Below are 13520 nucleotides of genomic sequence, written 5' to 3'. Positions count from 1 at the left end.
CTCTTGCTCTCCTGTTGTGTTTATTATTTGTTAAGAGGTCAATCCGAGACTTTCAGTACTTCAACATCATTTGTCCTTGGCAATCTAACGTTTGCAATGAATTCTGGAGAAGTAGGACTTCCAGTGATGTGTTTTAGCTCTCCATAAGCCGCCCTCTTCAAATTTCTGTAATGTCATCTAACAATGATATGAAAACCAACAAAATGACAAGCCATATTAGTTAAGTGTACCATCCCTTTTGAGGTAAATCTTGATTATGCTGTATATTGTCACTATTAAATCTTATATGGTGATGAGCATGACAGTGACACCTTGATATTATTTACAGATCAGCTTCTAAAAATGCTCTCTGCTCATATAAGCACAACTGTGTGCATGTATGTAAGATGACCCTCCCTGGTTCTGTGCCAACGCTGAGCTGAACTGATTCCAGCAGCTGTCAAGGTCGTCCTGACTCTGATGCCAGGCTAGTGGGCAATACAACTCGCATACTTTGGCAGCACAAGCCTGATAGTGTGTAGGGTTACCACATGACAGATAATCCACTGATTTAATATGATATGCTTTAAACGCAGGAATCCTTCAGATCATCGAGTTACCAAAAAATGCTAAATTACATGTGTGTATTAAGCTCATGTCTCATTGCTTGTTTCGTCTTTGTCTCTCCTCAGATGGAGCGTGAAAAGGTCAACCTGCTGTCCACCCTGCAGGACTCCCAGAAACAGCTAGAGCAGGCTAATGGTGCTTTGTGCGAGCATCAGGAGAAGGTCAACCGCCTCACGGAGAACCTCAATGCTATCCGCAAGCTCCAAGCCAGCAAGGAGCGTCAGTCTGCCTTGGACAACGAGAAAGAACGTGACAGCCACGAAGACGGAGATTACTACGAGGTGGACATCAACGGACCTGAGATCCTGGAGTGCAAGTACAAGGTAATTGGCTTCTGCTAGTTCAGAGAGAGCAACATAACACGTCGGATTAAACTTGATTAAAAGTCAATTCAGAGAAAGTCAGATGTCTTACATTTGGGCTGCTTTAACACTTATTAACTGATCCTGCTTGGCTAGGTTGCTGTGTCTGAGGCAGGAGAGCTGAAGGAGGAACTGAAGACTCTAAAAGCAGAATACCAGACCTGTCAGTCACGTTACGAAGAGGAGCGCAACCGTCTGGAGAATGATGTCACAACACTGGGAGAGAAACTGGCAACCCTGGAGAAGACGAGCTATGTAGAGAGAGAAGAGAAGGCCAAGCTTGAGAAGGAGCTTCGCAAGGTGAGATGTTACTTCTGTACACATGATATTGTCATTCGGATAAAAAGCTGATTTGATTTTTCCTTTTCCTCTCTTGAAAAAACAAAAAAATGTGACTAATTAATGCATCTCTTCGTTGTGTTGTCAGTTGAGCGACGTGGCAGGCGAGTCCCAGGGCAGTCTGAGTGTGGCACAGGACGAACTGGTCACCTTCAGCGAAGAACTGGCCACCCTGTACAACCACGTCTGCATGTGCAACAACGAGACTCCCAACCGCGTCATGCTTGACTTCTACAAAGAGGGTAAGGGTGGTCGCAGCAGCCCAGAGGGCCGTGGCCGCCGCTCTCCCATCCTGCTCACCAAAGGCCTCTTCCCTGAGCCTGGTAGGACCGACCTCAGCGATGGAGCCCCCTCGCCAGTCTCCTCCCTGCCTTCTCCCGTGTCTGACCACCGACGCGAGCCCATGAACATCTACAATCTGGTTGCTATCATCAGAGACCAGATCAAGCACCTGCAGCTGGCTGTGGACCGCACCACAGAGCTGTCTCGCCAGAGGGTCGCCTCTCTGGAGCTTGGCACCGTGGCCGACAAGGACAAGGAAGCCTGCATGGAGGAGATCCTCAAATTGAAATCCCTGCTCAGCACCAAGCGGGAACAGATTGCAACTCTGCGGACCGTCCTCAAGGCCAACAAGCAGGTTGGTTGATCTGTTTTGTGTCATACAGGTATTCAGCTAACTTAATATCACTACCAAGCATTTTCCTTGAAAGACAGAAGCAGAGGAAAAGAGAAGGTTATTTCAGGTCAATTCAGCTGTTGCAGCAAATGCTTTGCAGACAGGATCTGTAACAAACACCGTTGTAGACAGCAGCCGTGTGGCGTCAGCTGCCCTGAGTATCTGTGTGGTTAGGACGGGAGAATAGCCCTGTAAAGCACAAAGAACCATTACCCAGAGAATGTGTATGCAGTTGCTCTAGTAAGCCTTTAAAATATGTGTGTGGCTACTGAGTGAGAGACATGAAAACACCTCCTGAACCACACAGCTTTAGTTTTAAAAGCAGCAACTGAGATTAACAGCCAAAAACAGGTCGCTGGCCTACCTTAATGACTTCCAGATGAAAAAATAGGTCATAGGGCCCATATTAAGAGAAGTATACCTTTTGTGGTTGGAAATACACCCCCGACTCCTTCCAGCTGCTCTAACCCTTTTGTTCTTCTTTTCCACCCACAGACAGCTGAAGTTGCTCTGGCCAATCTGAAGAGCAAGTATGAGAATGAAAAGGCCATGGTGACAGAGACCATGATGAAACTGAGGAATGAGCTCAAAGCTCTGAAGGAAGACGCCGCCACCTTTTCCTCCCTCCGAGCTATGTTTGCCACACGGTAAGAAGCATGCCACCACCTGCACAGTGGAAAAATATGAGCTTACCTCATATCAGACAAGTCAAAGTGGTGCAGATGTGAACATTGTTTGCATCCCCAGAGGAAACTGGCAAATAAACAGTGCTGCAGTTTAAGAGGCAATTGTACCCCAGAAGACAGGTGTTATTCTTGATATTATCATGGTACACAAAGCCCATACACAATATAAACGGGTAAGAAAAAGATAGGATTGTTGTCATAATGTAATCCATGTTTGCCATATGTTGACACTGTCACTGCAGTATTGTAACGTGACATCTTTAAGGAGGCTATTGTTTGTTTCATTCATGGTCAGGAAGGGATACTATTTGCATTGACACTGACTGTGGAGAACAGAAGGTATCTAATCCGGGTATCACTTAAATATGTCACTTAAGCATTGTTTTTGACCAGTGACTTAGTGAGTGTGCCCGTGTGTGTGTGTGTGTGTGTGTGTGTGTGTGTGTGTGTATGTGTGTGTGGATCAGATGGGCTGACACACACTAATCTTTTCTGATTCCGAAAAGAAGCCGGTCAAAGGTTCTGCACATAATCCCACCTCAGCTTGGGTCTGGATTACAAATTCACCCCTCAACACATAGTAAACTAAGTGCTCACACATTGCTTATTTGTTTATGCACGTGTGGGGTTGCATATTTACTATAAGGAAATAATTAATTGGGTACTTGTATAGGCGTTTGAAGATACATTTAGATTACATTTTTGACGCCTGATAATCAAATATTTTTCCACTGAGCTTTTTTTTTTTAATGACGATGCCCATGTTTCCCGTAAATATTAGCTACAGTGCTGAGATACTGCAACATTCTTTCCTTCTGCATTTAAGACTGCTTTGAGAGCCACAGCAAAGCTTAAGCTGTGCACAAGGAGGAAGAGGAGGGTGGGGGGAGATATTATTGTATTATGAAGGTTACATAGGCTGCATGCAGTAATCCAATACCCTGAAGTGCACTTGGTGAAGTAACTCCATATACCTGTAGTGTCTAATCAATTAGTAACACATGGAAAACTCCTGTGTCTGCAAATATGAGTGTGTGTGTGTTGTCATGGGTTTTAGGTGTGCTACTGGAAGCAGGTAACGCTGAACTATTTATGCGCAAAGGCAACCAGATCTTGCATCTACTCATGACATCATTTTTTACTCTGGGGGGCTATGAGTTGTAATGCTTATCATTGTTGGAACAGTGAGATCATATTTGTTTGTTTAAGCTTTTTTTGCTTGAGAGGCTTCAGATGTTTTGCTTGCTTTTTACCACCTCAGTGCATCTGTATTCCTCCATGTGCCTAAAGCACCTCCTCCGATGATGATGAGCCTCTGAACCCCACCATTCTGGAGCCTGTGCATGAGTTACATTCAGTCTGTTTATGGCACTCATGTATTGGTATGTAAATTTTGTCCTATACGGCACAGAGTTGGGTCATGGGACTCTTTGAGAGGCTAGGGGACTTGCCTGAGTGAGGTTTCCCACACTCCCCCCCTCTTAGCGCCCCTCCGTCCCCCTTCCGTCCTTCCTCGCTGCCAAACACCCGGTTCTCTAGTTATCTGGAAAAGAAAGAGAGGAAGGACCAGGCTTTCAGTTAAAGCCCACTGCAGGAGCCTAATTTGACGGCCCTTTTTTTTTATGGTAATCACTGCTCTGACAAAATCTGTAAAGGTGGGTTTCTGAGATGTGAAAAACTCTCAGATACAAAGATGTGTGGTCTTTGAGAAAAGGGGAAGAGAGATGGAGTGGAAATGAAAGAATGTGTAGGTTTTTGTGTGAGCCTTTGTGTAATCTTACGCTGCAGTGTGCGCCTCCTTTTGGCATTAGAGTTACTTGAGATTTTAGAGTTTATTTCGTTCTGTGAGAATCTCATGAACGAGTGTGTGTGTGTCCTTCTCCCTCTCTTTCTGTGTGCCTCTCCAGCTGCAGTCTCTGGTGTCATGTTAACAGTGAGCTCCTGCCTCCAACATTCCTAAGACATGCCTCGACATGCTCTCCCCTTCTGCTTCCACTGATTAACAGGCAAACCATTAGTCCAAGTCACGTTTTCTTCTCAAATATACACCCTCAGTCACCCTGTTCTTCTGTTTTTAGCTGCATTCCCTTTCCATCGTTGTTTCCTTCATTCTGTTCTCCTCCTCCATACTCCCTCTCCGTGTGATGTGAAATCCATCCCACCATGACCAATCCAGCTCCAGACAAGACTACAGCTGAGAAGCTATTGTGTGTGTTTGCTTTGGGAACATTATCGACTATGAACCACATCTATATGAACATTTCAATAGCTGCAGCCATTAACTGCTCTCAGTTACTGTAAACCGCCACAGCAAGATGCAGACAAAATTGCGGTTTGGCAACGTTGCAAATATAGTGACTCTTCATCCTCAAAAGGCCTGCAGCCACATCCCGACCCCCTTCAGCTATTGTGCCACAACACTCGATCTGCAGGGGCAAAAAGGTTCCTATTGTATCCCCCATTCCCCAGAATAGACCTCTGTTTTTTTTCCCGGGAAAAAACGTGCAGCCTCTCACCCCCCATGCTGGAGTGACTGAACTGTCTGAAGGCACACCAGCCCCCCTGCCCCGTCCGGGGTTGTCGCCCCATCTCATACTGGGTTTAATGAAGTAGCACTGATCCCTATTGTCTGGGTGTGTGTCCCACAGGGAATCAAGCTGCATACGCAAGAGGGGAGGGCATGGTTTATGTTTGTATGGTGGTCTGGCAAGGCCAGAGTTCACGTGGCCCATAACCACGTGCAGCACCACACACAGGGAAAACATCTGCGCTTCCTCATTGCAGATGCTTCTTTTGGTCTTAGATTTTCCCTTCAAGACTTAAACAAGAAAAGATTTTTCAGGTTCTGTGGGCTATCTAACTTGTTCTTTGAGCATTGTCCCTTGTTTGACTATATTTGTACAATTTACAACCATCACGAAGCAAGAAATTGAAAGACCAGACTAAAATTGCACAATCACACTTGAAATGACAGATTTTGGTTGGAAAAGGCCCAAAGAATCTCAACATTTTTTTACTTGTTGACAGAAAACAAGTTTTGATGATTCAGTTGAATAATGTTTTTTTTTGTTATTGTTGTTTTTAGCAATGCAATAGTTCAAGCAGTCACTAGCCACTGATCAAACAAGAACAGGTCTTACAGTCCTGCTGGGAAAGTGACAGGTTTAATAATAGACAAATGGCATGAGATAACTAATTACTGTGGGTTTTCAAAGGCGGAACTATTACCACAGGTTGGGGCATTCCCACTTAAAGTAAATGCTTAAGCACCACATTAATAAAAAAGAATAGGGCGAGGCTAACTACCAGTTGTATTATATCTGAACATTTTTGGTGCTGTAGAGTTGAAGGATGAGGCGATGCTTACTAACCAACCTCTCCCTTTGTGGAGGTGTGTCAGTCATTACTGAAGAATGCCACTCACATTGCTTTGTCAGCAACACTGACAGCAGGGACGAACAAGATGAAGAGAAAGAAAGGGACTGATGCAGGCAGACAGATGGAGACAGCAGCGAGAAAGTTAGGGATCCTGAGAGGGAGATAAGACCCAAGAGAGGATGTGATAGAAAGAACAAAATGAATGATTGAGCTACGTAATGAAAATGAAGGGGGGAAAAGGGCTGGCAAAGGAAAAAAAGCATGAAAATGAAACATAAGCATGACAACAGCAGATGGAAAGTGATGATATAAACCCCCCCCACACTGAATTCCTGTTGAGTGACCCACTTATTGTACCTGTCCAGTGTTAGAGACACACACATGCAAGAACAGCAGGAGACAGGTGATAATGCCGCAGTGCAGCAGCCAGTGATAAGAAGCAGGAGGGAGACAGACTAATTTCTTGTGCTATTCCGCACACAGATGGGAGATGGAAGAGATGCATAGAAGTGATAGTGTCTCACTGCAGCTGGAAAACTAGAGATCAAGTGTCAACAGCTACTGCTCAGAGCAATGAACCACATTCCATCTTCTCTTACTCCCCTCCTCAGCCTGTTCTTCAGGTGACACAGGGAGGATCTTCTCAGTGACCCTTAGGTTAATGCGTTCATCCTTTGTTTACATGATCTATTCTTAACGTCTGCTGCACATACACTCATATTATTCTAAGAAGCTGTAAGCTACGCTCCGGTCTCATGAATGACAGTCATGTCCTGTAGCAGCAGCCATGTGAATCCAAAAAGCAAAGATTTAGATTCAGTTTAGGTCAGAGTCTGTCATTTTATCTTGCAAAATGTCTTTGCAAGGGACTGGAAATGTACTTAGTTGGAGGAATTTGGTGGAGAGGATGGACATGACTGATGAAGTCATAAGTTAATGTTGCTGGAGCTCTGCTAGTCTGTCCAACCTGCACTGTGTGGCCCAATGGCGCCACCTGGTGGTGACAAAATCACAGATCAACCAGGCAGAAAGTCCTAACTAAGCGCTTCAGTTTCACTTATTGTAGTCAGTGTTGGTGCCAGGATCTGAAACATTTGGTTCAGAAATGTATGTCATGATAGTAGTTTATCAGTTTATTGCAAATGTAATAAAGACCCAACTAACTAACAGTTCCACTGAGGCAAATTCTGTTACAGCAGTGCCTCCTTGTGGTGTGATACCAGAAAACCTCATGATGATGTCCTTTCTGCTTTAATGTGGACGACTTTGTAACACACTTTACATTGCTCTGTGTGTGTGTGTGTGTGTGTGTGTGTGTGTGTCTCCTACAGGTGTGACGAATATGTCACCCAGCTGGATGAGATGCAGAGGCAGCTGGCTGCAGCAGAGGATGAGAAGAAGACCCTCAACTCTCTGCTGCGGATGGCCATCCAGCAGAAGCTGGCTCTGACACAGCGTCTGGAAGACCTGGAATTCGATCACGAGCAGACCCGCCGTGGAGGCACCGCCGGCCGGGCCAAGACACGCAGCAAGGCAGCCAGCAGCACCACCAACAACCCCCATGTAAGTCAGAGTCTCACCTGCTCTGGCTCCGGCCGACCAGAGCACAACAATGCCATGCCCAACGGCATTCTGGGAGGCCCAGTGGTCTTCTGCAGCGAGAAGTACAAGATCTACTGCGACTGAGGCGGCTGAAACGTCCGCATGGGACTGCTGTGTACAGAGGGGAGGGGGCTCACGGGCCGAACCCTCCCTGCCTTAGTGTTAAAGAGCCCCACTCGCTCGCTTAGCTCCCTGACCAGCCTGCGCTCCTCTAGGGACTGCTGTGTGACTAACCAGCTGCTCGTGTATGCTAGTGTAAACGCTTAGGGGAATGCAGATGTATGTACAGTGTGCACTAGACGTTTGGACTGTAGTAGACATATATGGCATGTGGGATTATAGGGCCCTGGTTATATTGGGGGTTATGTGGATATTATGGAGTGTCTATTCTTTCCGCTGTCATGGTGCTGTACGTATGATGTAAAAGGTGGCAGCTTCTGTGCTTGTTTATTGGCCCCCTGAGTGGCTTGCCTGGTGACATTAACACATTGTGGGGGTGGAGACTTGTAAAGATGATGTCAGTCTGATGGTCTCACGACTAAATATGACATCCTCTGTCCTTTGGCTTGTCTGTCGGCATTGGTGCTCCTTTAATAAAAGCCCCCTTCTCCCCCCTGCCTCTCCGTCCTGGTTCCCCCAGGACGGACCTTTGCCCAGAAGCCCACTTTCTAATCAAGTCACTCTTTAATGTTTACAACAAGAAAACTAACTAAAATATGCAAGCTCCCCCTGCTTTCTGTCTCGGGGAGCGTAATATGATTCTACACAGAAATTCAAAACTCATAAGTGGGTTGATGGTTTTATGATGGAATTGTTTGGGCAGAAAAGGAGCACCTGTGACCACAGGTGTTTATTTCAGGATCATTTTAAAGCTGTGATGCTAGCACACCAATACAATAGAGTCAGTAGAATCGCATGGCTTTGCAGCTGAAAACGCTTTTTAAACTGTTTTTCTGTTGTCAGGTGTGTGGTATAAGACAAACTCATGTACTACAGGGCTCTACATTGTGAAAAGAGACGTTAATTGGTGTCTGGTGAAATATAGGAGGGCTATCTACTCCATGTGACCCATTATGTTGCGATGGATTTTTTCAGAGCCATATTGCAAGAAAGAAGGAAAGTTTGACAAATCGATCTCCACATCTAAATTAAGTGCACTTCAGCATAGGTGCCTCAGGTTCCTACTTCTGTTAAAATGGATATAATGATTACTGTGAACAGAGATACAATATAGTTTTGATCAAAGATGGTTTTTTAAAATCCTAGAAGAGCACAAATCAAAAACGTACTCACATCTGGATAATAAATCTGCAAACAAAACCAACCGACTACTCGGCAAAAGTGCCTGTCGACCCAAACACTTGATATGTTTATCTATCTGTTGATGTAAAGCCCTGTCCTCGTGTCTCTGCTTGAGCTAACGCTCTTCTTTTCCTTTTCTCTCCCCATCCTCTGTCTCCCCGCGCTATTTCTGGGAGATTGCTGAGAGCTCTGAAATAATTTCTGTGTGGTTATGTGGCTGAAATCCCTTTCCTTATGTCTCTAATCTGTGTCTGTTTGCTCGGTCGCTATGACGACCTTCTCTCTCATAGATTGTCAGCAGCTTGCTCCCCCAGCATCACCACTCACCCTTTAACTAGAATGAGGAATTGTGGGGAAAATTGCCCTCTGAATATTTTTGTCAGGTAACGTCCTCGCATACGTTGTGTTTCTGAATTTTGCCTGTGTGTATATCTCAGTGTTGAAGTGAAGGGCCCTCATGTGTGTACTCTGTTTGTAACCATTGCAAATAGAGGGCCTGTCACTTCTTTTCCTTTGTTTGGTGTGTGAGGACAAAAGAACGTACTGTTTTAGTATTGACGATAGCTTTAACCCCTTGCAAGCTAGCATTACGCAAATAGTAAAAATAGAAGTGGGGCTTGTGTTTATAAAATCCATGTACTGCTTGTGGATCATAGACACATTAGCTTTATGATGCTAAAAGCAGGGTTGATATGAGGAAATCCTGCAAGGTTTATAAAAAATTTTGCATTTTTTACTACTACCTAGCTATATATTAAACTCTATATTCTTAATGCGACCATATTCAGGTTATAATCTTGCAGGATCCAACTACAGTATTCGTTCCTCTTAAGTACAAATGAAAAGGAACAACGTCAGCGGTCAACCCTGCTTGTGCGAGCATCCATAAGCCACAGCACACAGCATGGAGACAAGGTTATTGTACACATTAGGGGAAAAAGAAAAAAAAAAGCAGCCTCCTCAGAGGTCAGTCACTCTTATGTTTCAAAATCACTTAACTTACAGGTGCGATATATTCTGTTTCTATCAGTTTGCGCTGACGGAGAAAAGGTTTGGGGAGTAGAGCAGGGAGAACTACTCATGTTGTAAAGCAGCTCCTGAGAGAGGAGATAAGAAAAGCTAGACATGCTGGTGAAGAAAGCCAGATGTGTGGCTGAGAGCTGATGTTGTGGAGAAATGAGTCCAGGATTTTCCTAAAGGGGAGAAAATCTTGGTGATATTTGGAGGATTAAAAAAAAAACTGAAGGCTGGTTGCTCAATCAACCAGAAGACATTGATTCAAATTAGCTGAGCCTCCGGACCCTTTTCCCTTGTATAGGCTCCGTGGATTCACAGAGCAGTAGGTAGTTCCCAGAATGTGATTGTGATTAGAATTCCCATTTTCTAGATAGATGAATTCCCACTTCGCTCCAACTAGTTTGAAATCAATGTCTGACTTATCCGGTGTCATTACAATATGCCACCTAAAAAGCTCCTCCTACCTCTGCCTGCGGGCTCCTCCCATGTCACCTTTAAGTTTTCCTTCTCACGATGCATCTTGTTTCTGATTTGTCGAAAGCCTGCATGTCGAAAACATAACACGTTTTTTTTCATTACCTTGCATGGCATTATGAGAAAGACCCATGTCCTTTGAACTGGGTGTTGGGATGTGGCTTCATCTCTGTCCTGTGAATGAAAGGTCGTGGTACTTGTGAGTCATTGGCTTCCTAACTGCACCCGCAGGATAATTTGTGGTGAATGCGCTTCCACATCAGCTCCTCAAAAACATATCGACAGCGCTGATGTGACACAACAGCTCCTGACGTAACACTGTTTGGCTTCGAGCGCCCCTAACATCGCCGTCCGATGCTTTGACTAACTGTGGCCACCATCTACTCCGTCTGTGTGGACTCAGCCGCTGACCTTGCAAACAGTCGTTCTCGGATGACCAACTATGCTAACGATGCTGATCATTTGTTTGTTTCTCCATTTTGCAGTAATTACAGTAATTCCGCACGGACGACGAAGCACCAACACAAGGTCCATTCTCGCAGCCGATTGGGTTCGCCGAAAAGAGTTAGCGCTATATTTTATTTGGACTTGAAGACAAAAACAAAACAACCAAGCTTAGCTAAACAGCTAAGTGGAAATCGCTAAATGAAAACACTGATTTTTCAGTCAATTCAGTGGCCCTTGCTTTTGAACACTAAAATGTGAAGCGTATTACAATGACACTTGGCCTCATTTCTGCGTGCAGCTGCCGGAAGCCAATTTCTCACAAATCCAGTGAACTTGACATTCTGAAACAGATTGTGATTGGCTAATCTAACCGTCCAATGAGAAGCCAGGGGATGTGTGGTTGTTTCTCAATGTAAATCAACAGGTTCTTTTGTTGGGTTTCATCTTTTTTTTAAAATTTTAGTTTATTGTTTTCTTAATCTGTGCACTTTCATTATATAGGATATAACATACTATTATTGTTAACCTCTAGGAAAGCATGGTAGTACTATGGTTTGTGAGTTATCCAATATAGGTTATAAGACTATAGGATAAAACGTCCTCCTGAACTTTCTGAATACAAATATGAGATAATGTGTACTCAAGTAAAGGCTCTACAAACCACAAACGTACTATTATGACTCTGTCCTCAAGATTTTATCCATCAAATAATCATTCTTCAAATGTTTTGTTACATCGTATGTTATGCTGTTGGTTTTCTGTTATGTTTGTTCTACTGCCATGTTCTATACAAAAAAAAAAAAAATCCAGGGTGATCAAATTCTGGGGTTTTTTCATGTATTTATTATTCCTAGGAATAGTTCAAAATGACACAATGAAACTTGACAACGCTCTGACTCAAATAGGTAAGTTGTGTGTTGGGAAAAATTTGAGAGACGTGATATGCTTTTCCTAGCTTCTTACCGAGGGCGTTCCACTGAAACGGGATCACTGATTTTCAGAATTCTCTACAAGTGCAACGATTAAATTCCAAATTGGAATTGTTTCATTCTCTCTTCGTTTATCGTGCCATATCTTGGTACACCGTTTAGGTTGAAAAGAATAAAGATGACAAGAAAGAAGACAAGCCGTCACTGAGAAAGGTGTAGTTCGGGCCATGGTGCTCCCCTGTGAGCGCCGGGGTTTTGTTTTTGGTTTGTTTAGTTCTTCGTTTCTGACCAGTAGTGCCTTTCATTGTTTCAAGGGAGAATCTTAGACTAGTGTTTTATGTTTTGTTTTTTTATAGGTGAGGACTTTGGGTTCAAAATGACTGTGAGCAGCAATAAGCGCAAAGGGAATTTAACCCCTTTCTGCATGAGTGAGATAATAGTTTTGAAATTAGCTCAATAAAATTGAAATTGTATTGAATTCTGCAAGTCAGTGATCCATTCAATAAATTCAGGGGTATTAAGAAAAGGTTGTTTTTTGTTTTTTTTTATCAAACTTTGGGAACCAAAAGAAATCCCTTTGGCCTCCTGTTATTGAACAAAATGCTCCAAGCATCTGTAATGTGTTGGGGTAGATCAGTGTACTATTGGAAACATCTACGTATCTCTAGCTTTGTTTGGTGAAGGTAATGTGATATCAATAGTATTGTTGAAAAAATGTGCAGAGAGTGCATTTTCTCTTTCTTTTTGTCCAATTTGAGTTTTGTTTGTTTTTTTTATTATTATTATTATTGAATCTTTTTTTTTTTTTTTTTTACATCATCTTTGAGCATTATGTTTTCAGGAAACAGAAAACAAAATCTGCATCAACAAGCTTGAATAGTGCCATTACAGCCAATGCTTGTTTGTTGAGGCGTTAAAGTTACCAATATGGATAAGAAGCTAAAACATAAAAGTGCAATTTCAAATACTGTTTTACATTTTAACAAAAACAACAAAGTTTTCTGTTTGCTGGAAGCGATAGCATTGTGATAATAAAATTAGCTGTGCAAACTTTATATTGTCATATTGTGTTTCAGTATTGATCCATAATGAGAGTTTGATATCTTTATATGAAATAACGACTTCACCTGTACGTTGGTATTTATTTGAATTGTCATGCAGTACTGTATTCTTATCAATAATGTGCATTATGATTAGTGGCATATTGATTACGGCTAAATGTCATATGCATGTTTCTCAGTCATGGGACCTTTACACAGAGTTGAAAACAAACATGTAAACTTTTGTCAGGGTGTTTAAAAAAAAAAAAAAACTAGGGAAAAAATTAAGTCTGATGTATTACTGCTGAACTAATCCTCTGAAAGTGTTTTGTTTGTTTTCTAGCTGAGAGGTGGTATGTCTGTGTAAGGGTAGTCATACTGGCTAAAATCAATAAACGTGACTTAAGTTCCAAGCGGTTTCAGCGTTGTTATTTATAGCTCCACACACGGCAGCAGATGAAGGGTTAAGCAGGGAAGTGGATGGTCTGCAGCCCCCATGTCTCATCAGAGTGTTCCCAGCTGGAAGTCAGTGGAAGGGGAACTTCCCAGCTGTCTAAGCGGCTCCAGGACATGATCATATTTCACACAATGCACGAAAACACCTCCAACCACCCTCTCAACCCTCCTCTCTCTCTGTCTTTTCTCTGCTGTCTAGCTTAAAC

At 43.3% G+C, this 13520-nt stretch overlaps 1 protein-coding gene across 5 annotated transcripts in view; it reads left to right on the top strand.

The window, feature by feature from the left end:
- Positions 1 to 13271, top strand: part of LOC111588707 (protein bicaudal D homolog 2-like) — a 43974-nt gene extending 30703 nt beyond the window's left edge. The window contains exons 6-12 of one of the 5 annotated variants that reach the window (XM_023299213.3): positions 672 to 929; positions 1065 to 1268; positions 1396 to 1944; positions 2479 to 2630; positions 7379 to 7610; positions 9242 to 9334; positions 10928 to 13271. In XM_023299213.3, the coding sequence (XP_023154981.2) occupies positions 672 to 929; positions 1065 to 1268; positions 1396 to 1944; positions 2479 to 2630; positions 7379 to 7610; positions 9242 to 9289 (1443 nt within the window). In that variant the 3' untranslated portion in view covers positions 9290 to 9334; positions 10928 to 13271. Of the gene's footprint in view, positions 1 to 671; positions 930 to 1064; positions 1269 to 1395; positions 1945 to 2478; positions 2631 to 7378 lie in introns of all 5 variants that reach the window. The other 4 variants (XR_008602509.1, XM_023299214.3, XM_023299212.3 and 1 more) reach the window with 4 other exon arrangements.
- The last annotated feature ends 249 nt before the right edge of the window (positions 13272 to 13520 follow it).

This window comes from Amphiprion ocellaris, chromosome 8, assembly GCF_022539595.1.
Source record: "Amphiprion ocellaris isolate individual 3 ecotype Okinawa chromosome 8, ASM2253959v1, whole genome shotgun sequence".
Classification (NCBI taxonomy): domain Eukaryota; kingdom Metazoa; phylum Chordata; class Actinopteri; family Pomacentridae; genus Amphiprion; species Amphiprion ocellaris.
Note: the sequence above shows the minus strand (reverse complement) of the source record. Positions and strands in the feature narration are given on the sequence as shown.